Consider the following 27793-nt stretch of genomic DNA (forward strand, 5'->3'; position numbering starts at 1 on the left):
GGACCACATCCTATTACAAATAAATAATAGATGGTTTGCGGCATGTGGTGCATTTCTGGCTTGTGGGATTGGTAGCAGAATTCCAGTTGGCGCTGTGGTGTCACTGATGCCTCAGCCTTAATGTTAACTGTGTTGAGAACTAGGTGAATGTATGAAGAATCATTTGTGTATCTTAAGAAAATTATCATGCACTCTTTTTATTATCCAACTGAAACTTACTTTCTGTTTCCAACAAAAGTTAAAATTATCAGGATGACTGTTGAAGACAGGTCATGGGTTAAAATATTGTTGTAATATGAAATTTGCATCACCAAGGAAAACAAAAAGACTGAGACCATAAACTTCTAAAATAAATAAATAAAGAAACTAAACAAGTGTACGGTATTGCACAAGTTAACTCGTATCATAGGGGTTAAAAATCTAGGTTTGTGGTGTGTTTAGGAACAAGGCAGATTGATGATAATGAACTATCACACCTTACATGGGAGCTGGGAGAATTGGATTCAAAATCCCAATGCAGTTGAGTGATTTCTCTCATTTTTAAAATTTATAAATTATTGAATGATAGGTGTATTTTCTGTACTTACTTTGTTATTCTGTGGTATTACTTTTTAAATTACTTTGCTCGTGATGTGACACAGTCTGGTTTCTCTTTGCGATTGACTTATTAGGCACAAGTTGCATGTCTGTGTTACATAATTAAACATTTAGGTGTGGTGAAAGCAAAGATGAAGCTTAAGTTAAGAGAGGAGTGAGGCAGTTTTGACCCGTGACATTTAATATATGTGGTGAGAAAATAGTAATTGAGATCAAGGAGAATATAAAAGATAACATTAAACAACCAAAAAACAATGCATACATGCATTCAGTGATTTGCAAAGAACATGGTTACACTTCAGAGAAGAAATATATGGTGGTAATACTAGTCATAATTAAGTCATACATGTTACTGGACAATTTTCTATTAATACGGAGGGAAGACACCCTTGCATGAGTAGAAGAGCCCTGCTATTTCAGCAGCAAAGTCACATTAGTTGTGAAAGTTTCAAAAGGGAAGCGGAATAATGTGAACTTTCTATGGGAATAAAACTGCAGAATCAGAGTCTTGTCATATTCAAATAGCCAAGAATCATATTTTCTAATCACCCCTGTGACAAGGAAGTTAAGAGATCCAGCCGTGTGGAGTGAGATAGTGGAGATCCTCATCCACCCTGTAAACTTGGTCCATCACATAGGGCTAAATTCTTCATTTGAGAATCAAGGCTTATTATCAGAGGTATGTCGTAGCATAGCATATGAAACCTATAGAGGTAAGTGACATGATACAAATATAGAAATTTTACATCGAGTTTATTCAACGGCACCATCAACTTCCTCGACTTGACAATCACAATTAGGGATAATAGACACGAATTTGCAATTTATAGGAAACCCACATATACAGACCATATAATTTCTAATGATTCCGCACACCACTTTTCTCACAAACACGCAGCCCTCCACTCCATGATCCACCGCCTCCTACACATCCCCCTTTCCCCCAAAAACTTCAAAATTGAACTCGTGAATATCACTAATATAGCTACCAACAATGGTTTCAACCCCAAACTAGTTGACACATTACTACGGAAAAAACAAAAAGCAATGGCCATAAAAAGCATTTTCGTATCTCAGCCCGCAGTATCTAAAGATTTTAAGTGGTGCTCGATCCCGTTTCTGGGAGATCTTTCATATAGGATTTCCAACTGCCTACCCACCTCACTCAAAGCAGCCTTCTACTCACCCATAACCCTCTCCAAACTTCTAGCCAATGGAAAAGACACCCAGGATAGCCTTCTCAAATCAGGCATTTATAAACTGAAATGCGAGGATTGCAACAGCGTTTATGTCGGTCAGACCGGCAGGAATATCAAGTTACGAGTCAAGGAACACGCTAGGTGTCACAAAAATCAGAATAACAACTCTCTCTTCGCCAAGCATTTACTAGAATTCGACCACAGCAGTGACTTTGTCCCAGAGATATTACACACACTCCCAAAAGGATTAAAAATGGACGCTCTCGAGCAATTAGAGATTAGAAGGCACTTGGTGAACCCCAACACGACACTTTGTAATGAGCAATTATTCCCATACCCCTCCCCACTCCTCTCCGAGAAATTAGCCTGGAAATGGTCAAAACAATCCATCAACGCACCTGCGAGCCCCCACCCCCCTCAAATCCTTCCAACCCTCCCCGCCCCCACTCTGTCCTGAGGGTATATATGCTTGCTCTGTCTGTTTTGCAAATTTGTACCTGATGATGCCGCAAGTCGGTGAAACGCGTTGTGCCGTTTAATAAAATCTGTGGAAAAGTACGAGTCTTTCTTTCTATTTCAATAATGGATATCAATTACTTCCACGAAGTGAAGCCTGAAACAATAGAATACAATAGTTAAAGTTGAGATATGATAATATTATTAATAAGTTGTCTTTTGGATGAGTTTGAGGTGGATATTACTTTCTTCCTTTTTACTCCTAATTAACTTACAGTGATGGTAGAACCTGTTCTAAACAATTATTTCCTGGCAAAAATAGTCCATATTAATTGAACCTACATTAGACAATCTCCTCACAGTATGAACAGTGCAAATTATACATGTCAAAAGCCATCCAGTGAAAAATGGCCTTGAAGAGCAAACAAAACACCACCCCACTCACCTCATGGAGGCGAAGGGGTTGGCTCATCTTCCTTAGTGATTTCCACCATTTATGAGGACTCAATGGTGCTCTAAAGGTATTGATAGTTCAATTAGGAGACAGGGCAGACAAATAGGAATGCATGGGCATATTCGTGGGATGTCCGATTCCAGGCATATTCATGGTATTCTAAGAATGATGGATAGATATATAATTTCCCAATATTTCATACATAGTATCATCCATGTAAATGTGCTTTATTGAAAACATGGTTCTTCAAGTCTAAGTTCTCTAGGTATACTCAATCTTGCTGCTACGTTTTATCAACCCCACAAAGGAAACCACGAACTTTGAGAACACACTTCTCAGAAACTGTCCTTGTTCACTATAGACAGGTACCACTTCAGTATGTGGAATAGTTTACCTATTGATTAAATTTATGCAATAGAGAAATCCTACCCTACACCATGGCGGGATGGAAGAGCTCAAGTATTCATTCCACTGACCTCCAGAGATGTACTCAGTGGCAGGACAATTATTTCAAAGGTACATTGGAGAAGGATTGCTCCTGCCTGTATAGCTCCATGAGTCATCCATGTTATGTTGGTGGTGCTGAACTCAAAGAGCACTGAGCCTCAGGCAGGAGTGATGGACTTCAGGAGTAGAGCAGGAGAAAGAAGGGAGAAAAGGGTTAATTGGGAAAGGTCAATGCACTGCATGAGGTCACAACATGGGCTGAGGAATAAAAGCTGGAGTAATTAGAATGTTTGTGATGGTGCTGTGAGGATAAATAGGTTTTCTGTTTCTGGATTGGCTGTAGTTAGGTGTGTGGAGTTGTCTGTTGGTGTGATACATGCTAGGTGATTCATAGACAGCAGCAAAGAAGCTGATTCTCTGGTTATTTGAGTTTGGTGAAAGCAAACCAAATGCCATTTAAACAAATAATGACATTTGATGAAAGTCCACAAATACATAGCCAGAAATGCTCCATTTATGTGTTATATTGCTCATCATGCTAAAAAGCCTCCACCAATTCCAGAGTGTAAAAATCATTTGCCTTGACTGGGATTCGAACCCAGATCCCTCAATATCCGGTCGAGTGCTTTAGCCACTTAAGCTACCGAGGAGTCCTCTTAAACTCTGAAATTTTGGGGCTTTTAAAGGAACAAGATGTCGGATATTGAGGGATCTGGGTTCGAATCCCAGTCAAGGCGAATGATTTTTACACTCTGAAATTGTTGCATTGAAATGCACATTAGCGGATGACTCCGTTAAAAGTTACTGTTGCGGCATCTCCCGCAGTTTCTTTGGAATTTCTCCACCAATTTGTAAAAAAAATGTCTTTCCCATCTTAAGAGTTGTTCCCAATCCTCTCCTCTTGTTTGAACCATCTGTTATGGCAATATAATGCAGAAATACTTAACTAGGAACTGAAATGCAAATTGTACGATGCTTTTTCGTTTGCATTTATTGAATTTTCCAGCCATTCTTTCAGAAGAAACCTTGCATTTTTCTTCGATATGCCCAATTACTTCTTGTCATTGCCCTTACCCTTTGAAAATTCCACATTCCTGCACTGAAATGGTTAAGGTTCTAAATCAAAATTGATGCAAAAGATCAATCTAAAAGTTTGGATAGATGATTTCAGAATTTTTATTTTTTTATGTATGTACAATAATACATTCAATGTTTTCTTATAAGAAGCAAAATTAATAACATTATCATTGCTTAAGATTTAAGGCAGTGAGATTAGGTCTCCATCTGGGCATTAGACTTTCATACCACAGGGAGTTATCAGGGACCATGCAGTGTGCAGCATTAAAATGCTAGGCCATATCCTTCACCAGCACTGCATTCAATGAGGATCTCCCTCATGACCACAAAACACTTCCATGTGGAAGTAAATCCTAATTCTTACCTTAATTAAATGTGGAAAAACATCTGCAGTAGCACTATTTATAAATTCATCAAAAACATTCATAAAAACTGTGGTATGAATGTAGCGTACTTTATTCCACAATATAGCATGACAAATATTTATATATAATATAGTACATGAACAATTCACAATAAAGAACCACAAATATGATGCCGAATTAGCTTTTTTAAGAGTTCAGGAGGCTTGCAGCTACTTCCAATTGCAACTTTGATATAAATAACAAGGCTCCAAAATTACATTTGCACAAAGTAAATAAATAAAACTTTACAACAGAAATAAGGGCATTCCATAATGCTTGAGGAATGACAATTATTCCCTCTGCAATTGAAACACAATAAAGCTGAGTTATAAAAAAACATTAATCCTTGAGAACCATAGAGGAGGAATATTCCCATTTGCTTTAAAAAGATTTCACCAACAATTAGTTTCATTTGGTGCTTCAACCTAAAAAACCTTGGCACCTATCACAATCACAACTATGTACCATGAGTAAAAAATTGTGCCATCAACTTCCTATACACCATTCCACAAAAAGGCTTCCTCACAGTTTCTTTTCCTCTATTTCGACTTCTCCAGTTAGTAATGTTTCAGCAACAAGCTTCATCTCAGTCATACTGGGGGAGGTGTTAATCATGTTTGTCACATTGGCCGAAAAAACTTTGCAGGCATTTTTTGAAGGAAATAGTAAAATAATTGTAAGTGTCCATAAACCCAATCCCAAACTTCATCATAATTCAAAACGATTATACTAGCACACGACTCCTCTTCCAAGGTTATATGAGGATGAGATTCAATTCCTTTTTAATTGTTAAAACTAATACTTTCTTCAGTTCCCATTAGTCCTTCCTTATTCATCCGGGATATGTGATTTCTGCATTAAAATGGAGTCTCATCGTATCCATTCGTCTACGACATGTGATTCCATTAAAATATCATGAGTTCTCAAGCCTTATCCTCCCGGGATATGTGTTTTTTCAATTTTATGCAGCTACACCTACATGGCAACTCCTTTTGACATGATGACTGGAGTTTGATCTTTCAATAAGGTTGAAGACAATCTGAAAACAATTACTTAGGAACTAACTCTTCACAATGGTTAAACAATATATGTATATATTTTTCAATGGATAACAACAATAATAAATGTGACAGGTATGATAGAAGTAAAAATAAAGCCATGATGTGTGCAAGTAATAAGGTGTGACATACAACATTTGTTTACCAATAAAAATTAAAGTAAGAAAGAAAAATGCTGCAAGGATATTTTGAGCCAACAATGAAATGAGAAGTTCCCTGACCTAGAGAATGACACATTTCAACTTCTTCCTCTTCCCCTTGTCTTTCCCTCGTCCATTGCTGGTCTTGTTGTCCTCGATCTTTTGAGATCGAATTTCCCGCATTAAATCAAAGAACACCTGAAAAAAAATATATCATTATATTCCCATATGACGACTAAATTGCATACATGGTAAATTTTAGGCTTGAAATTTAGTCCTTTTGTGGCTAAGTGTTATTTCATTGCAACTAAATCAACAGATGTTATAGAATGTAAATTACTGCAATTTTTATCGACTGTCACTAATTTTATTACAAAATATAAATGAGTCAACTATTAAGATTTCTAAATATCTTTAAGACTGGCCCTTGTGTGAGCTCGGAACTGATAGGGTAGCTCTGCTCCCGTGAGATGGGTGCACTCTACCTACAATGACAGCTCTTATGTTGCCACGTATGCTCTATTTCTGGTGCACATGATGGCAGAAGTACAATTCAGTTATGTACTAAGTAACACTGCAAGGAAATCTCACAAGGAAACAACCCTGTGGTGCATATGAAGCACCACCTGTAATTGCACACTATTCCCATGGAGGAATCTCATCCTAGAATTTAACTAAGGCAGAGAGTAGTCGGGGAAATTACAATGATGAATCCCAAGTGGACTTGAGAAACCTACAGTCATAACATTTCTCAGTTAAATAGTTATAAGAAAATATTATCATTATCATGTCACTTGCATTAATCAGGTTGATTTGACCCTTAACTGCACATATCTGATGGCTGACACAAAATTGCCAAGAAAAGCCTTCAAAATGAAACCCTCATGGGAAGGAATAAATTGAATTATGAAAAGTATTTTTAAAAACAAGGAAATTATGTAGATGAGAAAGTGGAGGAAGAACATGGAATGGGAAAAATGATAAAATATAGGAAAATGACAAGGGAAAATCAATTAAATACCAGTCATATAGCATACAGAGTCACTATGTGAGCACCCAATAGCTTTGAGAGCAAGTGAATTTTCAAGATGCTAGACTCCAGCTTATCCTCCTGTATCAATGACGAAGTTCTTGAACTAGATAAAACTATGCTCTGTATTTAAGTTTTCTCAAGTCTTTTCTTTACACCTTTACCTGGGCCGACAGTCATCAGCTGCCACCTCTTAATACATGCTCTTTTACCCAATGCAATCCTTCATTCCAGGTTTTCACTAATCTGTCCACCTCATCCAAAATGCTTCTCAATACCTGTACATGAACTTGTTTACCTGTTCTAGTTTGAGTCCCCAAAATGTAATTCCTATCTTAGCCTTCTTATTTCTATAGTATCTTATTACCTTCAATTTCCTTTGAATAATTCTCACCCCATATTCATTGCACAGTTTCTCACTTTATACTTCATGAGCACTAAATTGTGATACTGAAACCAACAATTCATTATGATTGACTCCTGTCCCCAATGGAACCCCCATCACTTAATCCTCACGGTCATTCCTTGTTCCTCAACCATAGTCCACTACCATCTATCCTTTCTCCCACAGCCCCATTCCAATTCCATAGCAACCGGATGTTTCTTTTCGGGACCACTCACAATTATCTCCTCCAAATGATTGCACAGTTTATTTCCTCCTCCATATAATGACTTGCTGGCATGCAGGCCTGAACAATTACCAGGTTCATTTGTTTAGCATTTACTATTAAAAATAATTTTGTCATCAACCTATCCCCAATTGATTACCATGGTGACCCCACATTGACTTTCCACCCTTACTAAATATACGAGTAACTCTGTACCTATCACTCTGATAATCCTTGCTTTCTTTCCATCTCATTTCACATAGGCCAAAGAACTGAGTATTTCCTTTCTTCACCTCTTACTAGATATTTTACTACTTCCCAGTTCAGTAGTCGCCAGGACTCATTAGCATTGTTGTGCCCATCATAACAGACTTTTAGAAATAATTGATGTAGTTTCCTATTGCCTTCCTCAATAATTTTTTGGTGAGACACCATCATTCAAATGTGCCAATGAAGGCATCTGACCTCACTGAGGAACAGCCACTGTGCGGACTCCTTTTTGTTGGATCCAACCTTTCAACCTGTATTGCATGGGTCACTCTATCGAAAACAATTCAGCTGCCGACACTGGTGTATGAGGAATAGGAACATGTAAGCACTTTCACCATGTCAAGGTAGCAGTTTGTAGGGAGGTAATCCATGGATTAACCTGAATGTGTAATAGGAGCATGCAATCCCTTCCGTCAAATATGCAGCTTGTGGGGAGATAATCCAAACCTCAAATTAAATCTCTAAAAACCTTAATATTCTGAAATTATTTTATTGATTGAAGAACAGGAACATGATAATCAACTTTTACATATACTCAATAGTGTTTGATCTCTAGCCTTATGCCAGGTTAAGCTCTCCATCTCCACTAATTTATGAATTAGGTAGCAACTTTCTGCAGGACTTCTCAACCTAGAAGCCCCAAAGATAACAAACTTGCCATCAAAATTTTGGAAGAGATATGTAAGTACCTTGCATAAATCTGATAGGAAGTTACTCATAAGACGAACCAGAAGCAGACCAACTCATTAATAATTCGAGTCCACGAATTACAATTGGCAATTGTATTATTTAATGAGTTTTAAATTGTAGTGAAGTCTAGTAAATAGGAATGAACACAAGTACGTACATATTCGTTCTAATAGACTGGAAAATAAATCCACTAACTTCAGGAAAAATGATCAAATTAGATCATAAATCATTGCTAATATCAACTGGATGTTTCGCTAAAATACCTTATCCACGTTTTCTCGTGTCTTCGCTGAGGTTTCAACATAAGGCACTGACCATTGGCGGGCTCTGGCTTGAGATTCTTGAACTGAAACCTTACGTTTATCCTCCAAGTCACTTTTATTTCCCACCAGGAGAAATGGAATGTTTTCATCATTTTTCACGCGCAGTATTTGCTCTCTGAAAACAAACCACATGCAAGTTGCATTATATACCAATTGGTTTCTTATATCGGTACAAATAAATTGATTTAATAATTAAACAATACCTGAATTCTTGAGTTGCCTGGAAACTATCATCTTCAGTTATAGAAAAAACACAGAGAAATCCTTCTCCGCTTCTAAAATAGTTGTCTCTATTTAAAAAAAGAAGAATGTCAATCAAGTCATTTTATAATTAAGATGACAATATTGTCCTTTAACTGCTAAGAAACATGGTGCAATATGATTCTTTTAGCACAAAATAAATCGTAATCAAACATTTATTTACCTAATAGCAGCGTAATCCTCTTGACCAGCAGTATCTAGGATGTCAATTTGGACCTCTTCTCCATCAAGTACGACTTTTTTTCTATATGAATCAGCCTTGGTGGGTTCATAATCTTCAACGAACTGTATTTAAGAAAATATTAGAGTTAACTACTAAGCCTTAAACATTTTACTGCAGTAAATAAGGTATTTTAAATTAACCCACCTCATCATACATAAACTGGAGGGTAAGAGCCGATTTACCCACACCACCACTGCCTACCATTATTACCTTATGAACCCCGGGTTGGGGAACTGGTTTCTTCGACATTTTACAGTAGGAATAATATTATCTATAAGAAATTCAATGTGTCATCATTATCAGTGATTTTTTATTTTCTATTGTTGTAGATATATAATTAGTTAATTTCATTTAAAATTGTAAGATAAGTCTACAAACTATAGTTTTAATCAAAACAAATTCGTCAACAATAGAGGACATAAAACCTTACCCGTAATAATAATTCCAACCAACGGAAATTTAATAAATCGGGAGTCACGAAATGATAATGCACTTCTCTGATGACTTTCACGGTCTACCAACTACAATTAAACGCTGTTCAATGAGAGAAATCAGATTTCACACAACTTCATTTAAGACCATCTCTCACTGCACAGACATTTATTTATGAATCAGGATTCTGACGATGGTGACTTCATTCGAGGCGTAGCCATCACAGCTATTGAGGAACACTCCCTGGAGCACTGAGATATCTACTTTTTATCTCAAAATGCTCAATCAGTGCTGGTATATTTTCCACATTCAACAGTGAAGAGCATATTACAAATTTCACACGAGTTAAAACCACAAATCACATTCAACAGTTCCACCATTAAATTCAGTCGTCGAAAACAAAGGATGGCTACTTAATTTTTAAATAGTCCTCCAAAATGAAAATGTAGCAATGAACACTAACAAAAATGAACGTTATAATCAAGCTTCATTAAATGGATAAGCACTTCAACAACCTCGAAGCAATCAACACCGCAAGCTTTAATGTTGGGAATGAATACAAGGTGTCAGCAGTAGTCAAACGAAGCCGTTAATGTGCCCCCAAAATTTTTGATGCCAAGCGATGTCACGTCGAACAGTTATTTTTCTTCACCAATAATATATTAAATGGGTGAAATTATAATATTTTGAGTTCATAAATTAGTGTAATCATGAGTCCTGAAAAGGATATTTATGTTAGATTTAGTTGTGGGTTAGTAATTTATTAATGTTGTGACTGGATTTGTTTGGGAAGAAATGGCGTCCACGTTTTCAACGAAGGTAGCAGTCGAAGGACCAGGAATTCAGAAACCCACAGGTCTGTTGTGCTTACTTTAGACGTTTTTAAATGCTATATTATACGAGATGAAAGTAAAATGCGGAAATATGGTAATGATAACTATTTTTAATAGCTCAAAAAGAATTTCTCAAATGTAAACAGTAGTAAGTTTGTTGTGAATATGTTGTTGCTCTTGATCATTTCAGGCCCAGGACCTGGGGATAAGGCGAAAGAATGGCAAATGGAACTTCTAATGGAAAAACTTAGGTCCAAGGCCGGTCAATTCAAGTCATTTGCTGAAAATGCCAAAGCTGTGCGAATGGCGTTATTGGTACGTATTCGTTCACTGAAACTTGTGGTTTAGTTTTTGAGTTGGTATAACGATACTTTAAATACTAGGAAAAACGTTACCCTTTGGACACCGTGGAAAGAAGCCAAATGCAAAAATGTTTAGATACGTTGCAACACTCCATAAAAGTAACCACACTGCAGGCCATGGTAGAACGACTGGAGAGTGTAACGAGACAACTGGGGTAAGTTGTATTTATGTACTTATGAACTTAATGTTTTTCTCCGCATACAGATAAATAATAACAATTTATAGGGCGAATGACATCTGCTAGCATAATAGTTTGTTTACCAATTACTCGTAGGGTACTCGTGGATTATGCATTTGATGGGCTCTTTCATTACTGTGTCTCACTTTGCTCGCTATCGTCATATTGGCTTTATAATTGGAATCCAGCTGTCGTTGCTGTTGAATGTGCCCCATTTACTGGAATTGTGAATTGACTCTTGTGTGCCTATATTGTCTTTTTATTTGACTATTACTCGACCGATTTCACCTCGATAAATGTTTTTTTGTTACTTAATATATTTCAATGAAATGTACGCATCACTTTTTATCCTAAGGTTGAAATTCATGGCTGGCCCGTCTGGTGTGGATTGGTTTATATCATCAGACATGTTTTATTTGGAAGTAGTTTTAGAGCCATCTGGAGTGGTCAAAGATGTTAAAATTCACCATGAGGGTAAAGTGGAACAGCAGGTGAGGGGTTACCTGCCAAATATTTGCCCTTCTGATTGCAAAGATGCCTCCGCAACAATCTTTTGAATGCATACTATTAATTTCAGAGTTGTGAAGAACTTGTGGATTGTCTGTCTCGTGGAGATTTTGCTGACTTTTCTCAGCAGCTCGAGGGATTGGCGTCTATATATCAATTGAATGCAGAGAAAAAAGTTAAATGCAAAGCTTTCCTTGCTCTTCAGTCATTGGAAAAAGACCTGGGCACATTGGCACAACTGCAGACATTCATTAAGGAGCCATTTAATCTTGTTCACAAATCTCCAGTGGGCATCCTGGAGAAGAGAAGAGGAGGTATTAATTAAATTTGAAATTTTCTAATTAGTGTATAATTTGCCTATTAAAATTGATTCTAAAGGCTGTCACTGAATCTCTGCTTGTGAACACAAATATTCATGATTTGGAAGTATTTTTCTTACCACTTTGATTCCATGTCCCCTACCATAGAAATGTGTGTTGCTTTCTTTTCTATTCTTAGCGTGATGGTCGTGTTTAAGATACGGTAGAGAATGTTATGGATGAGAAAAATAAGACAATATTTCGGAAAAATTTTCATCTCCAAAGAATCTTTTGCTTCATGTGACTGGGTATGTTCCACGCTTGTCCCAAACATACCTTTTAGGAGCCAATAACCATTATTAAGATAATATAGTATAATTTGAATATTCTTTCTAACGAATTATTCATTTTTGAAAGTTGATAGCTCAGAAATATTAAAATCTCAACCATTCATAGTCATGAAATTTCATGAGAAAAATCTTGAGGGCTCAAGTAACAAATATTTCAAAACTTAACTGATCATGCTAACCCATGGATGGAGTTGCTTTGGGGTCAAGTCTGTAACTTTTCTCTCCTGGAGAAACGTTAAAAAGTTTTCTTCTCTAGATATCTCCAGATGAGAGGCCGTAACTGGGCTAGATAACTTTTTCTGCCAACTGGAAAGAGTGGTAGAAAAGTATGGACTCAAAACAGTTTATGGAAGATGAGAAGTACTCGAGGAAAGTGCTTCACGAGCCAATGAAATCTTTGGTTACTACTTGTTTACGTATTGCATCTGAATTCATATTGTGCAGACAAGTATCATGCGTAGCATGAAAGAGTTTGTATCATTTGAATATTTCATATTTAATATTATGATAAATAAATTGTTGAGGATGCTACTGCAACAATCTACCAGAAGTTTTTCATTCATAGGAAAATGAATCCCTAAAAAATACTGCTGGTAGATTAGTATCAACATAGTTATTTTCGTTAGTGGATAATAGGTAATTTTATATTTATGCAATCGAATTAATCTTCACACAACATTTGAATGCATACGTATGCAGCATTATCCATTCAGCTACAAGTTAATAATGGTAATCATAAAAGCAATGTAAAGGAAAGGAAAATTTCTAGATCAAAACCTATTTCATTGAAATCTGTCCAAGCTCATCCCATCAGCTGCTGTAGCATAGAACAAAGGAATACCTCCTTCCAATTTTTAATCTTCTATAAATATTTACATACTGAATCTAATCAATCATAATATTATGTTCCATCATTTTAACGTTGAAAAAAGCTGGGATTTTTTATTAGTTCATCTTCAAGTAATACTGAGATATTTTATACAGTTGAAGTTTAACTAGCACAAATCATGGTAAGATGGCCTGAATAGAAAGTGAAATTTGATTTTAAAAACCTATGTGCATTCTTATTTTGGCTCTGAAATGGTTGCTTGAAAAGACTGCAACGTTTGAAAAATATGTGAGAGAGATAATGATAGCTTTGTTGACAATTTTATTTGCCTTGGTCAAGAACTGAGCCACGAGATTAACTGCTTCGATGAAGTCAATGTTTGAAAGTATTTTATCAAATCATCATTTGAAATATATCTATATTTGTTTCATGTGCATGCAATTGTGGGATTTAAGGTAATATGGTAGATGTATGTATGTTCTAAGAATGAATTAGGGAACTGCAGCTATTTTGTTTTAGAAAATGGCCCTGCATTCTCAGAGAGTGCATTAATTTATTTAGTTAATGAAAGGTCTGTCCTTAAATAGCATATCCTCAAGCCATACATCATTAGAATTCTTAGCAAAATCTCTAAAGTTCTTTGCAGCAGGAAAAGGAAATGAAGTTCTCGTACCTAGTTAACCGCTCCATTACAGGTTAATAATGAATTCAAAGGAGTACAGAGCAAACTTCAACAGTTGCACATTGCATTAAAGTAATCATATTAGTCAATAATAATGTAACCTAACACCAGCCGAGCTAGTTAGTTAACCTGCTTCAGCTTAGTCACTTTTTTTTACAAATAAAATAAATTATTAATTATCCAGCACTTTTAAAATTACTGATTCTTACCTCACTCAAGACTAAACTAAGTCTTTTCATTAGCATAGTCTATGGAAACATATGATTACAATTTTTGTTTAATGTATGAATACTGTATTAACGGAAAGATACATTTCGCAGATTATGGTGAGCAATTTATATCCGTGCTATATTCACCCAAAAAACTATCATTTACAAACAAATGAAATAATATTGCAAACATTTATAATTATTTTTCAATTACATCGATATTTGAAACTCAAATTCTAAGCAATGACAGTCTATGATGCATATCAATCAATCAGTGGTATGACACTGTAATATAATACAGCCCTTTCATGATTTTTACGGAAAATGTTTACAACAGAACCAATTAGCTTATAACCTGGAGCAACAAAATACTATTATTGATTTACTGATACAGATAAAAGAAGTCAGATCAAATCAAAGAAGTTATCTTTGCATAGTCCTATAGTGTTTGCCTTTGTCTCTATCTCAAAGTAAGAAGGAATTTGGTTGATGCCTACAAAGCACCTCAACCAAAACCAGCCTATATCAATTACACGCCGTATACCAATTTATTTTTAATGAATGCACTAAGATAATCATATTCCCAAAAACTAGGTGTTACCCTTGGGGTCTGAGTTGACAGGAAGAACAACAAATTTTAAAGTTGAAGTATCTACTTCATCTACACTGTTGCAATCTTTCTCGTTTGTACCGAAGGTATTATGATTGTAAGTATGCAGTAGGTTGCAGTAGTCCAGGGCAGAGTGTTGGACTACTGATCAAAGGGCCTGGGTTCGATTCCTGGGCAAGCCTCTCTGGGCACCTGCAGCTCCACCAAGCTATGTGATTTTTCGAGTACCAGATTGTCCTGGAAAACCATAACCGGCACAGGGAAAGGAACTGGCCCCCCTACCCTGATTTGTGAATTTCACATGCTGTCACGTTTAGTACTGGGTGATCTCTACCATCACCTACCAAACTGACCTTCAGGTTGATTACTGTGTTTATGTATTTTTTATTTGTATGCAACAATTAGCTATGCACATCAACTACTTACTACTTGGGACATAAATTATGATTAATGTTTACATGTAAATGAACTTGTACAATCGTTGACAAACAGGCTGCAGATGGGCACAACACCAAAACACTGTACCATTTTGATGGGTAATGTAGGGATTCCTCCAGTAATCAAATAAAAGTATTTGTGAACTATCTGAGTCTTCCACAGAATTATACATTATTGCTTCCATATAACTACTCCGAATTGCAGAAATTAATCTCAGTTGTCCATATCGTGCTTCACAATTTAGTGTACAATTAACAAATCCCAAAATATGCAGCTCTGCATAGTAGAAAACTTGTACAGCCTCTCTGGACTGACTTGATAGATTCTGCTGTCAATCTCCCTGAAGTTGCTTTGTGAGTTACAGACTTGGGCTAAGAGACTATTTTCTCTCAGAGAGCGACATATTTCTCTATCTCAGGGGAAATCAAGTTGCAGACTTGGCTTCGGAGAATCAGCTGTTTTGGGAGATTCGGAAGCACTATTCTCTGTAGATAATAAGTGAAACTGCCCCTGGTGGGCAGTTGGAGTTAGTCTTCTGCTCAAAATGTTTTATTACATGATGTTTGAATGCATGAAAATATGTTTAAGACTTGATTTTTTGATACATGTTAAAGTTTGGGTCAGTTAAAAAAAAAGTAGATGAAAGGAAACCAACTCCATTAATACTTTTATGTTAACAGTTTTAGCGTGATAAAATGCTAATGTAATTTAGCGTAAATTCACACTGGGCTAAAAATAAAATCTAAAAAACAACTATAGGTGTCTAAACTAGTGGTAATTGTGGATATTATCCTACAAGAAAAAAATGTTATACCAATTAAGGCACATCCGTTGGTTAGTGCTGTGAATGATAGATATTTTATGATGGACCTTATTCTACTATATATTTTTCACTGCTGGTATGATAGAACCTACACCATCTCTCCATACTTTTAATTGAAAGCACCCAAATGTGAGTACTGTGTTGAATGTTCTGAAAGAAGATTAATCGTCCAATTGTCGTATAAGTCCAATCGTATCTATATGACTGCTTGTTGGCATGATACAGGATAATAATCAACTAGACCACCATCAGTTTGTGTAGGTTTAAAATATTGTTTAACTCTACAAATTCATGAGCATTTGCTGTTTGAGCCTGAGCATTGAGTCATTCTATATGTGCCTGATCATTTCTTGTTTCCATTCACAAAAATAGAGCTATCCAATGGCATTTACATTACAGGGATCAGGCTTTTCAATCATTTGGCTGATAGCTTCATTTTTATTTTATTTTCATGTAGAATTTCTTAAGGTATTGGCTTCTTTTATTTGGATACTGACTTACTGTTGTCAAAAAGCAATAGGCATGGTACTTGTTCTCAGTATTTGTATGCTTAAATGCTGACCAGAAGATGCCTTGTAAAGGTTAAGACATTGGTCTTTTTCCAATTGAAAACTGTGAGAAAGTAACATGTCTGTCGCGTCTTGTACAAAAATTGAATTATCTAAGGACTTTAAAGTGATATATTTTTGTCTAATGAGATTGTTCAGTAGTGTTAAGCATAAATTTGCAATGTTTGCCATATTTTGCTACATTGTTTTTTCAATTACTTGCATCATTCTAGTGATGATGAATTCCATAGACACTAGTCATTGTACTACAAAATTACAGCCATGTTCTTTTATTTATCTTTCGAAGATTTGGGAGAGTTTCTGGTTAAATTATTTTCATTGTGAATTTTTGCGTGTTTATTAAATAGTGTTTTCAATGACTATGATAAAATTATTCTTTAAAAATTATTAATTTAAATGGCGAATTAAATTTGAATATTGTTAAATAAATATAAATATTGTTCTTCTATGTTCCTTTGTATTAATGATCTCATTACTGCTACTGCATCATGTGTACCTCCCACTTGGTGAACCTGAACTGATCTTCCCCCAAGTAATCATTTGCCATCCTCCACATCTTTTTTATTGAAGATCATGAGAACCACTATGACTTAGTGTAAAATCTAAGTCATAGCTCTGCAGTTCTCACATGTTGGTACCTTTCCCTTTTTTGGGATGGGAATTAACTGACAAAATCTTCCTGCCAAATTTCTTTCTCATGAATGCTCCAGAAAAATTATAAAAACTCTTACTTACACATTTTCGTGAATCCTAAAGTGGTTCCATGAGAATGTGGTATAACTCCATGGCCATATTTGATTTCAATTTCCTTAATATAATATCTATTTAGCAATCAAGTATGCCTGGACCTAATCTATCCGCATCTATGCCATTTTCTCTGTCTAAATGCCCTGGTCTTATATCTTTTGTGTATAGATCCTCTGTGTATTCCTTATATCTCCTCTGAATACCCTATGGTTTATTAAATAATTTTCTGCCTTATTATTGAGAGTTCTCTCCCTCAGATGATGAACTCATTTTACTGACTTGTATCATCATCAGATACCAATATGATTTACAAACAGCTCTGGAATATGTATGCATAGGACAGAGAGAAGGGAGGTTAGGGTTGTTTGGATAAGCTAAGGGTAAGAGTGCCGTGGCCAAGGCATGGCATGGGAGTGGGATAGATGCGTTGAAGGGTTGGTTTTGTTTTTCCCTGGAGGTTAGTTTCTCAGAGGGAGAGGAGGAGGTTTGAGGGTACAATTACTCGTTACAAAGGATCGTTTTGGGGTCTGCCAAGTGCCTTCTTATCTTGGTTTGCTGGAGAGCGACCACTTTTCATCTTTTAGGGAGAGTATGTAATATTATGGGGAAAAAGTCGCTGTTGTTGTTGAATGGTGGCTGTTTTTAAACAATCAATACCAAATTGTCCTAAATCCACATCTGACCCCAGGAAACTGTGATTTAATATGCTATTTCTAAATTTGAGCCAAACTATGAATAATATTATTCGTTATGATCAGTCTAGTACAAGTGTCTGGGTTAGCAAATTTTTTGAATTGGCAAACACTCGGATAAATCATCTGTCTTGGGTGTCAATGTTTTAGGGCTGCTATTTGAAAACTTAAAAATGATTGTTGATAATGAATAAGGTTGTCATTACAAGCCTCCATTGACCTTTATTCAATGTATTTCAGCAAACATCTGCTTTCTGTTTACCTCTTGCTCTTACCTTTAACTTTTAATCTTCTGGTTAAGACTTAAACTTAATTTTTTACATTATTTTGCTTGAGGAATTACCCTTGTTATTCACTCTAATTTTTTGCATGAAATTGTTATATTTTAAGTAAAAATCAAATGGCTATTGTTGCTAATTATTGATAGCTGTATAATATCTTGTAGGTCACGCTTTGAAACTCACGTACTTCGTCTCGCCGTATGATTTGTTGGATATGGAATCCAAGTCTTCAATTCCACTTACAGTGGAAAATGTGATTTCGGAAAACCTTGGCCATAGTGTGACGGTGTGTATAGAAAGTTCAACATCACACAAGCTTCAAATCACTCCATTAATTACAGTCAACAGGAGTCCTAATGGGAAAAGGTAATTATAAAACCGAGTGCACTCTTGTCAATTATTTAATCACTGTATGATGGAACTGAATTTGATGGAAGGGCACACTTCAGTCGTAAATCTAAATTGCATGGGATGAACTTGGGAGAAATTCAACATGCACATAAGAGTGTAAATTAATAAATTTCTTGCTTTTTGAGCTTCATTAAAGTGTATCTTTAATGTAAAATAGAGTCACAAGTTAAGGTGGGAGAAAAGCAACTAAATTGTAATTTTATCAAATAAAATTAATGGTTTAAATGGCTTTCAGAATCTTCATCAGCCATTTTAATTCATTTTTATAGATTTTAAGCATTTTTATTTATTCCAAAGGTATTCATTTTTTTATGGCCTTCATTGGTTTATTTTCATTGAAAATTGCAGAACTATCGTCTCTGAGTTTCTTATTATTGCATGTAACTGCTCTCAGGATTGTTGTAGCTATAACGTCATAATAGTAGTTTGAATTTAAACTAAAATTTTGTAGCCAATTTTCACTTTTGTAATATGTAATATCATGTAATTTGTTAGCTAAGGTATCCTATGTTGGTGGAAATGCCATTCATGTATGTGCTTCCCCATTTCAACACATAGTGCCGGAAGTGCATGCAGAACCACAGTGCATGTTAATTTGTTCTTATTGCAAAGGAGTATCATTGTGTTTTGTTGTCATTTGGCAGCTCTCCTTCATATGCAGCACTCACGACAGCTAACAGTGCCACCCTCCCTGCCTGTTTTGTGCTCCACTTGAAGCAGCCTTTGCCCATGTGCACCACACTGGCCCGTCGCATTCAGCAAATCACTGAGATGGAGTGCGGGGATTTGTCATCACCCCACCCACTGCTAAGCCTCATAGCTAGACATTCCTCTGACGGTCAGCTCGATTGCGCCAATAACAGGGGTCTTTTTGTTGTGAGTGTGCCTAGCATGTTACCCTTAATTGGCATAGTTTATAATGGAAAAATTCTTCCTAATTTTGATTTTTGTTTTCATCTTGCAGACTCTACCAGATCAGTATCATTGTTACTTCATGACTGAAAATCGAAATCTACAAGGTATAATGGTCAATAGTATACCATTTCTGCATCCAGCCCATATACCTCAGATACTTGTATTCTTGAGGCAGCAAGTTTTATTTAATGTTTTGGTGGCCAGCTGCATTCGTCCTTTCAGTAAACAAGGTTTGTCCCCATGATGGTTTGACAATGTTGGATTTCTTTTTTTTTTAGTCTTGTGATTAACTAGTAAATCTGAATTCTTTACTCACAGAGTTGGATAATGTGATCATCTTTGAAGTTACTGCATTATCTTGGCAGCATTTGTCTATATCATTTGAACATCCACTGGAAGAAAGCATGGCGACTGCTGAATTGGACCTCACTGATTTGTCATGTGTAAAGTGCAAATTATACAGTACAGCTAGTGATAATACATTGGCAACAGCTGAGTATGCCAGCAAAGTAGTACAAAGGTAATTATTTCTTGAAGTGTTTGTTGTAATTGATAAAACTGTCAGTTTTGCTCCTTAATACAAATTGAAATTGGTTTTATTCATTTTCTCTGGGATGAAATGACCAGCAGATATGGCATTTAATTATAGTGTATACAATCCAAGTTATAGATATAGCAAGTGATGCATAGATGTACACCTTGAGTCAATGAAATGATTAACTGATTAGTTGAGTGATAGTAATAATGTAGTTATCAAACAAGTGATTTTAATTAACTCTCGATATCCCACATTTACATAAATACAAGCTGATATGTTGTGTAATGTTTATGGTCTGAATTGGTGTCCATATAAATAAATACAATCAAATAGCATATTTATGTTCCCGACTCAAAATTTACATATAATCACTCTTATGTCATGGAGAAGATATGTATTTTTTATACTTTTTCCAAGTTTAATTCATAAAGGTAAGTTATCATGTGTACACGGGGTGTGGCAATGTAACTTCCTTCTTTCCTACTCAAAACACATTGAAAAAGGAAGTAATATTGCCGCACAATGTATAATATATGTTCGATACAATTGATTCATGCTAATTAATCCGCTATTAAGATGTAAGTTTATCTACTATTAAAATGATCTCCTTAATTTAAAGTGTATTGTTTCTCCAACTTTCTGAAGGTCTTACACCTTATTGTATCCGCAGAAGTTGTGTTTCCACACGAGTGCAAAGACAACCTGTTTTAGTCCCTGTACCAATTTTTACTGGAAATTCATGCTGGAATCAAAGTTCATCGAGGATAATGCAAACCTTTCATGCATGTGTCAGCGATGAATTGTATGTTATTCCATACTCAAAGCCTCCTTGACTATCAGATTATTTATATATTTTTGAGAGTTTAAACCTTAGTCATTTTCAACCCATACAGCCTCATTCACCTGCCTAATTCATATTAGTCTTTAAACATATCTGTATTTTCTGCTTCCCTTTAATTGTGATTGGCTCTTGGTAAAGGTCATGGGATCTAGACTGATGGGACAATTTAGCTAGGGTCTTTTCTCTTTTAAATTTCTGTTGTTTTCTTTGAACATCACTTGCACTTAGTGCCACCTCACTGTCTTTCTTAATCTTACATTTCTTGATTGATGATGCTATAGGTATATGAGAGACATTGACTTTTGAGCCTTACTACCGTGCCATGCTTTGAGGGCTCTTGTCACATTTAGGAGAAATGGTTGTTAAGATAAAGAGAGCATCATTGCCTTGTATGCTTTTTGTTTAACTGCAGAGCAAATTTTATAAGGTAGGAAAAAAGAATTAATGGTATTGTTTAATAGTCCCATCTGAAATGAAATGGGGATGAAGGAAGGTTTAGCTGTGGATAACATTAGCTATGTTTGATTTGTGATATAGTTCATACCAACTAAGGTAAGCAGATGATTGGCTGCTTTGGATTGCTGATGAACCAGAAACTGAGAAATAGAGCATTATGAGTGGTTGGCAATGTATCTTAAGTGGTAAATTTTACTTTAATTGGGAAGTTCCAGGACTGAGGAAAAGTACAGCATTGATTGACTGGTTGTCATCTTCAAAACTGGTTCTGCTACACTATTTGCCTTTTTAGTCCTAAAAATCCAGTCTACTTTGAAATTTAAGCTGATAATTTGGTAAAATTACCTAATTCCCCTCTATGTCTAGTTTTTTTCAGCTTGGGAAACATTTGAAAGCCTTTTTCTAAGTAGGAATTAATTGGTATAATTTTGAATGGCCTTTCTTATGAGATGCTTGAATTTGAATATCATAAAAGAAATGCATTTCTTTCCATTTGTATGTAGTCAGTGTTCCTTTAAACATAAATTTCTCACACATAAGGATCACAATAATTGGATAAGTTTGCTGGCCTTTGTATTTCAGGAATCATAATCAGATAGTTTACCAGATTTTGAATTATGTTTTAAGTTGCTTGTCTTAGAGATTAGAAAGTTATTTCATGTTATACCTTGAAAATTTATCTTCCTTCCTTTACACTATTACTTCCATTATAATGTTTTTAATTCCTGAATGCATTCACTTAGAAATGCCTGTCCCAATTTGTCTATAATTTAAAATCTAAAATAAAATTTAGGTGATGTCATTTTCTACCACAATGAGTGCTAATTAAGAAGAGCCATGTAATAAAATCGTGGGGTCTAAGTAATAAATACACACCAACATGGTTTGTGGAACTTGGTCTCTATTAGCCATTTTTATATAATGCATAAAATGTTGTCTAAGGTGTATTCAGTGACAGTAGTGCATTTTTAATTACTGTTAGCTTCATTGATGGGTATTTTTTCTTTGGCAGATGCCTGTCCATCCCTATTACCATGAGAGCTCTGATAAGGAAGTGGCAAGGTCAGAATTTCAAGACAGTGCAGACCAATGGAAACTTCGGTGTTGCTATTGGAAATTTTTCCATGAGTGCCTTGGGGGATGCAAGCCAGAACACTAAGTTAACAGGTGATTTTGATGGGAAAATCACACCTAAGACAGAACAAAATGGTACATCCCATGATCAATTGGGTTCAGTGATGAATCAAAATATTTTGAGTCAGGTGTGTATTGTGGGAAGTGAGTCTGCAGAGCTTTCAACCATGGCAGCAAGCTCCCGATCTGAAGCCTATCCTCCATTCCAAAGTCCCGTTCAGAATACTGTTTCAGGGAATTTGCAAGCTCCTTTGGAGAACACTCAGCCAGGTATGTTGAACCCTTTAGGGGTTGGTGCCCTGCCGACTGGATTGAGTCAGGCGGCAGGGCAGCAGAAGTCCCCTCCCGTTCTTTTAACTCTCTTAAACGACCAGCATGTAACCACCCAGAAGCCGAAGAAGCGCAAGCGAAAGGGCAACTCCTGTGAAAACATGTCTGGGCTGTGGAGTTCTCGTAGTCCCAAGAGGAGAATGACCACAGCTGGTGAGGAGTATGACACGCCTAGCCCAGATACGATAGCTACTAGTGGAGAATCTACTCCCATTGGCACTCCCACAACCACCGTTGCTCCGTCTGATTTAGGTCACCATGGGGGCGATTCATCTTCCTCATCCTCATCGTCTTCTTCCATTTCATCGTACTCCAAATCAGATGAGTTTGTTGAGGGAGGGGGTGGCGCAGGGAGGGGTGGACTGGAAGTTCCAGCAGCTAACACTACTCCCCCAGTAATTCCAATAGTTGACTTTACAGAATCCAAAGATGATCCCTATGATTATGAAGAGGAAGTCCCTGTGCAAACTCAACCAGAGACACATGAGCTGGAAGTAAGCCCTGATATCCATGAGGTTAAAATGGCTTCAATCATTCCTCCAGTGCATAATGTTGAACGACATAGGGAGAAGAAGAAAAAGTCGTCGTCTTCATCACTGTCCTCTCGCATTGAGGGCCGCAAGGAGAGTAAAAACACAGAAGGTCAAACTCCTCAGACAATAATACTGGATCTGGCTGAGAGTAATAAGAGCATGGTGGCTCCATCAGTAAGTATAACTCCCATTACATCATCATCTATTATAACTTCGCCGAACCTCTCATCTGTGCTGACTGGGATGGGTCTGGAAAGAAGGCCAGGTATAGAGATAATTCCCATTGTGACCTCTGCAACCACTACTCTGCCTAGCTCAATTACAATTACTCCAATATCTTCAAAATCCAGTTCTTCTTCAAGTGAGGATCGGGGAGGTGGGAGCAGAGATAGGAGGGATGATGCTGCAAGGACTTCCAAAGCCAAGGATGGCAAAAGACTAATGTCATCTTCTCCTCATCCTCCTTGTAGTGGTGATGATGATGGGAAGAGAGCAGAAAAGAAACGGAAAAGACGGCGGGAAGAAAGCCTTTCACCTATTGATGGTGGGAAGCAATCCAAAGTGCCAACAGTAAGACTGGAAGTAATGGGGCCACCTCAAATCCCTGGAAAATCTGTGGAAAAGTCATTAAACAAGCAGGAAATGGTTAGTAGTAAGTCCATGTCTTCATCTATGGGTTTGAAAAGTAATAATCCTTCAACCAGTGGTTCTCCACCGCTACAGTCTTCCGGGATGAGAAAATTTTCATCCTCCCCCACCCACTCAACATCGGTCAAACCAATTTCCCTCATGAAGGGTGGTGCAGCGTCACCCCTTTCCTCTCAAGGCCTTATCAAGCCCAAGACTTCACAGAGTCCAAAGCACTCTTCGAGTAATCCAGGCTCCTCCCCTTTATATAACACAGGCAGCCCCAAACACTCATCAGCTGTGAGTCCCAAACATGCTGGACTGTCTCCAAAACAGTCAGGTTCTGGGAAACCCAGTATGTCAGCTCTCAAGTCAGCATCAGCAAATCTTGGTAAAAGTGGTGGCAGTGGGAACTCAAGCTCTGGAGATGTACTTCTTAAGTTTGGAAAATCCAAAGAGAAAGATAAGGATCGCAAAATCATGAGTGGGAGCAGTAATATGAGCTCAGGTCACCAGAGTCCAAAGTTGAAAGCCTCTACTGTAAAGTTGAAGCAGCTTGATTTTTCTCAGGGAAGTGAATTAGTACAGTCTGTGTCAAAAATGATGTCAAGTGGAAATTCACAAGGGTGTATTACTTCTAACACCTCTTCTGTTTCATCCAGTGCTCCGTCATCCTCTGGAATTTCTGAGAAGTCTCCTACTGCATCATGTGACAAAATGGCATCATCTGCTCCCTCAAAACAGCAGCAAATACGGAATCGGAAAGGTTCTTCTCTCTCTGCAGTAATTGACAAACTCAAATCAGATAAACTCATGGGCAGCTATGGAGATGGTATTATATGTGGAGATATCAAAAAGGAATCTTCTAGTGAGCGATCTAAAGAAAAGAAAGATGCAATGGGCAGCACAGCATCTCAGAAAACTACTGAGAATAAGGGTAGGGAACCAGGGAAAAGCATAGCAGATGGAAAAAATCCAGAGTATATGGTAAAACCAAGTCTGGATGGTATGAAATTGACAATCAATAAAACACGAACTAAAGATTCATCAGCAAGGATGTCCTCTGGCATGAAATGTGGTTCCCTCTCATCTTCTCCTAAATCAATTACTCACACTGGATTGAAGCCAGGAGTAAATAGTGGACCAGCATCTAAGAAACCTCAACAAAAAGTTGCCTTAGGATCCTCCAAGAGTTATGGGGCACCTACACCTACTAGTTCAGGAAAATCATGTTCGTTGAAAAGTAGCAGTTCAGGTTTGGGGGTGTCAAAAATGTCAAAGTCTTCCAATTCTCCCAAACAGAGTAGCCCTGGAGATACTAGAAGGGATAAAATTCGCCCGAAAGAAAAGTTGTCGTCCCCTTTTGGATCTAAGTCATCAGAGCAAAGGAAATCTAGCCCAGCCTCTTTAAGGGATGATAGGCTAGAAGCAGGCATGGCAGTTGTTGATGGTGGTGATCGTAACAGTGGTACTTTCAAATCATTGACTGGAAATGCATCCCTGTCTTCAAGTCACTCCAAGGTAGATTCAATATTGCCTTTGGAAGGGCTAAAACTTGATCCAAAGTTCCAAATTCCAAAACTTTCTCGAAATATTTCCAATGATCCCTCACGCTTGGGCGATTCTGTTGAGGGATCGAAGAGAAGTTCAAATGAAAGAGAGAAGCTTGATTCAGCGCGCCATGAATTGATAAAGAGGGAATCAAGTACAACGGAACTTTCCACTGGAATTAAGTTTTCAAAGGCTGAAGATAAACAGGACAGGCTACAGACAGTACCGGAGAAGAATACTAAGCCACTGGCAGCTACACCTTCTGAACATTCATCATTGGTTGCTTCTGCATCTTCTATCCCCCCTACATCCTCCCCAAGTTGTTCGAGTCCAAAACTTCCTTCATCACATTTACAGTCCAGTGGTACAGCATCGTGTATTGTAAGTGGTAGTTTGGACTCAAGTGATGTTCAACCTTCTGTTGTTCACACAGAAGGTGTGGAAACTGGAGAATGTAAGGCTGAACCTCACAGGACTACACCAAAGGCAATCGATGAATCTGTGAAGCATATTTCTGATCTGGTTACAAGTCTGGATAATATCAGCCAGACTTCCAAGACTCATATTGAAGGAGTGCCTGTTCTTGCTCCAAAACCATTAATCCCCAGTGAAACGGTAACTGATGATAAGGTGATGCAATTGCCTGTTGTGCCAATGGGACCGAATCTGGAGGTGTCAAAACCTCTCATTGTGCCAAAGACCATACAACAGTCCCCCCCACCCCTGCCCTCAATCCTCCAACCACATGACACTTTGGACACATTAATGGATACTGGTGATGTAAGGGCTAAGACAGAAAGTAAACTGGACATCAAAGTCATGGTACCACCTGCCATTCGAGGAGAGGGTGTTGTGTCCACATCCATAATGCAGCCTCAGCCCCCCATTGTCCCACTGCCGCCTCCGCTCTCCTCCCCGCCCCTAACTGCAACCTCACTGCCCTCTCATCCTCTCCCCCCACCCCCTCCCCTCCCACCAATGGCCATTGCAAGTATATCGGCACCATCGCAAGTCGTTCAGCAGCCGGCCCCTCCTCCAATGCCCTTCCCTGCCTCCCCATCTGTTTCGGTTCACATAGTAAAGTCACCGGCCCCAGTGGCATCCCCCCTTCGCAGCCCCCTCGTAATTGCCTCTCCCCACTCGACCGTATCTCAGGCTTCTCCGTGTATCACAGACGATGAACTGATGGACGAGGCACTTGTCGGCCTGGGCAAGTAGCACCCACATCCCGCCGTCTCCTCGGTGCGTTAGCCTTGGGGGCTTTGCTTGCTAGGGGTAGACGCGTGGGATAATACTTCACCAAAATAAAAATAGTGTTTTTTTTTGTTGGTGCTTCAATGTTTTGTTGTTTTTTTATTTCTGGAGGACGATTGCTGTAAATAAGGCTATTATAAAATAATTGGGAGAGCTGTGCAAACAAAGGTTTGAGGTTGTATCTCATTTGCCATGGGCATCACTCATATGCTGTACAAATTATGAATCATGGGTTATGCGAAACCCAGTGAAATTGTATCTATAGGATGTTCACTACTATGCCAGTGTTTTCACAGGTATTGTTATTCTTTCATTTATTGGAAGAAAGCATACATATAACCTTTAATGTCTGTTAATATATTTTAAAAAATAAAGATGGAAGTCATACACTTCAATATGAAGACCTTAGCAGTCCAATGTCATTAATTAACTTACCTAATGGCTTTTTCTTTCCTTTTTTTCATTGTTTTTTATGAGGCCATTTTTTTGTTTCTGGTGTAGAGCAATTACTGCCACTTTTCTCTGAGAGCAATGGTCATGTGTTGCAGGTGCTGCAGCAGAAGTTCATCTGACTCAGGTGAATAGGTTGAGTTTGTCCCTTAATCCCCTCCCCAACACTAACTGCCATCAAGGCAATGCCTATCCCATCCACTTTCCTTCCCATACCTCCACCCAGCTCTCTACCTCACCATTGTTCTGAAGAGAGAAGTTCGGTATGTGACGTCGGTGTTCGTCTACAAGTTCCTGTACTGCAATGCCCTCTTTGTGAGGGTGCTTGCCGTTTCTGCTTAGCATCGTTCCTATCCCTTTATCGCATTCTTGGGTTGCTCTATTTTCCTAACAATAAAGAACTTAAAAACTTAACATTGGGCAATTTTGTTTTTTCTGTTTTGAAGTTTTCTTTGATGTCCTAATTTGAATTTTTTCTGGAGCATTCTTCATTATATAATTATTATTCAAATCCTCGGGCAGTATTCACAGTATAGTAATTAGTTATGTAATACAGAAAAGAGCATGGCTTACCTTATGGGATGTATGCTAGGATGATCAGTTTCTCACCTCATAGTTGCACATTTTTATAGAAATTTTTATAGTAATTGCAACTTGTGGTGTTGACAATATGC

At 37.4% G+C, this 27793-nt stretch overlaps 2 protein-coding genes across 2 annotated transcripts; one reads left to right on the forward strand and one right to left on the reverse strand.

The window, feature by feature from the left end:
- Positions 1-4313: 4313 nt before the first annotated feature.
- Positions 4314-10207, reverse strand: Rala (Ras-like protein A). The gene is made up of 7 exons (XM_071590434.1): positions 9668-10207; positions 9382-9508; positions 9178-9299; positions 8957-9043; positions 8694-8868; positions 5914-6030; positions 4314-5673 (listed from the first exon to the last, which is right to left on the reverse strand). Exons 2-6 carry the CDS (start codon positions 9484-9486, stop codon positions 5914-5916), a joined length of 606 nt encoding a protein of 201 aa, XP_071446535.1. The 5' UTR covers positions 9487-9508; positions 9668-10207; the 3' UTR covers positions 4314-5673.
- A 46-nt stretch (positions 10208-10253) lies between these two features.
- On the forward strand, positions 10254-27066 carry MED1 (Mediator complex subunit 1). Its single transcript, XM_071590818.1, has 10 exons — positions 10254-10525; positions 10693-10817; positions 10886-11019; positions 11399-11534; positions 11621-11864; positions 18244-18445; positions 19135-19366; positions 19455-19635; positions 19724-19925; positions 22253-27066. The coding sequence occupies exons 1-10, from the start codon at positions 10465-10467 to the stop codon at positions 26631-26633; spliced, it is 5898 nt and encodes a 1965-aa protein (XP_071446919.1). The 5' UTR covers positions 10254-10464; the 3' UTR covers positions 26634-27066.
- The last annotated feature ends 727 nt before the right edge of the window (positions 27067-27793 follow it).

Source organism: Hetaerina americana, unplaced genomic scaffold (assembly GCF_022747635.1).
Source record: "Hetaerina americana unplaced genomic scaffold, ioHetAmer1.1.p SCAF_4, whole genome shotgun sequence".
Taxonomy (NCBI): Eukaryota; Metazoa; Arthropoda; class Insecta; order Odonata; family Calopterygidae; genus Hetaerina; species Hetaerina americana.

Excerpts from the sequence above, each read along its gene's own strand:
- Rala (XM_071590434.1), bottom strand. The coding sequence starts at position 9,486 with ATGTCGAAGAAACCAGTTCCCCAACCCGGGGTTCATAAGGTAATAATG. Across the intron at positions 9,044-9,177 it reads GAGGATTACGCTGCTATTAG|AGACAACTATTTTAGAAGCG; the intron begins GTAAATAAATGT and ends TTTTTTAAATAG. Across the intron at positions 8,869-8,956 it reads CAGGCAACTCAAGAATTCAG|AGAGCAAATACTGCGCGTGA; the intron begins GTATTGTTTAAT and ends GTTTGTTTTCAG.
- MED1 (XM_071590818.1), top strand. The coding sequence starts at position 10,465 with ATGGCGTCCACGTTTTCAACGAAGGTAGCAGTCGAAGGACCAGGAATT. Across the intron at positions 10,526-10,692 it reads AGGAATTCAGAAACCCACAG|GCCCAGGACCTGGGGATAAG; the intron begins GTCTGTTGTGCT and ends TGATCATTTCAG. Across the intron at positions 11,020-11,398 it reads AGTGTAACGAGACAACTGGG|GTTGAAATTCATGGCTGGCC; the intron begins GTAAGTTGTATT and ends TTTTATCCTAAG.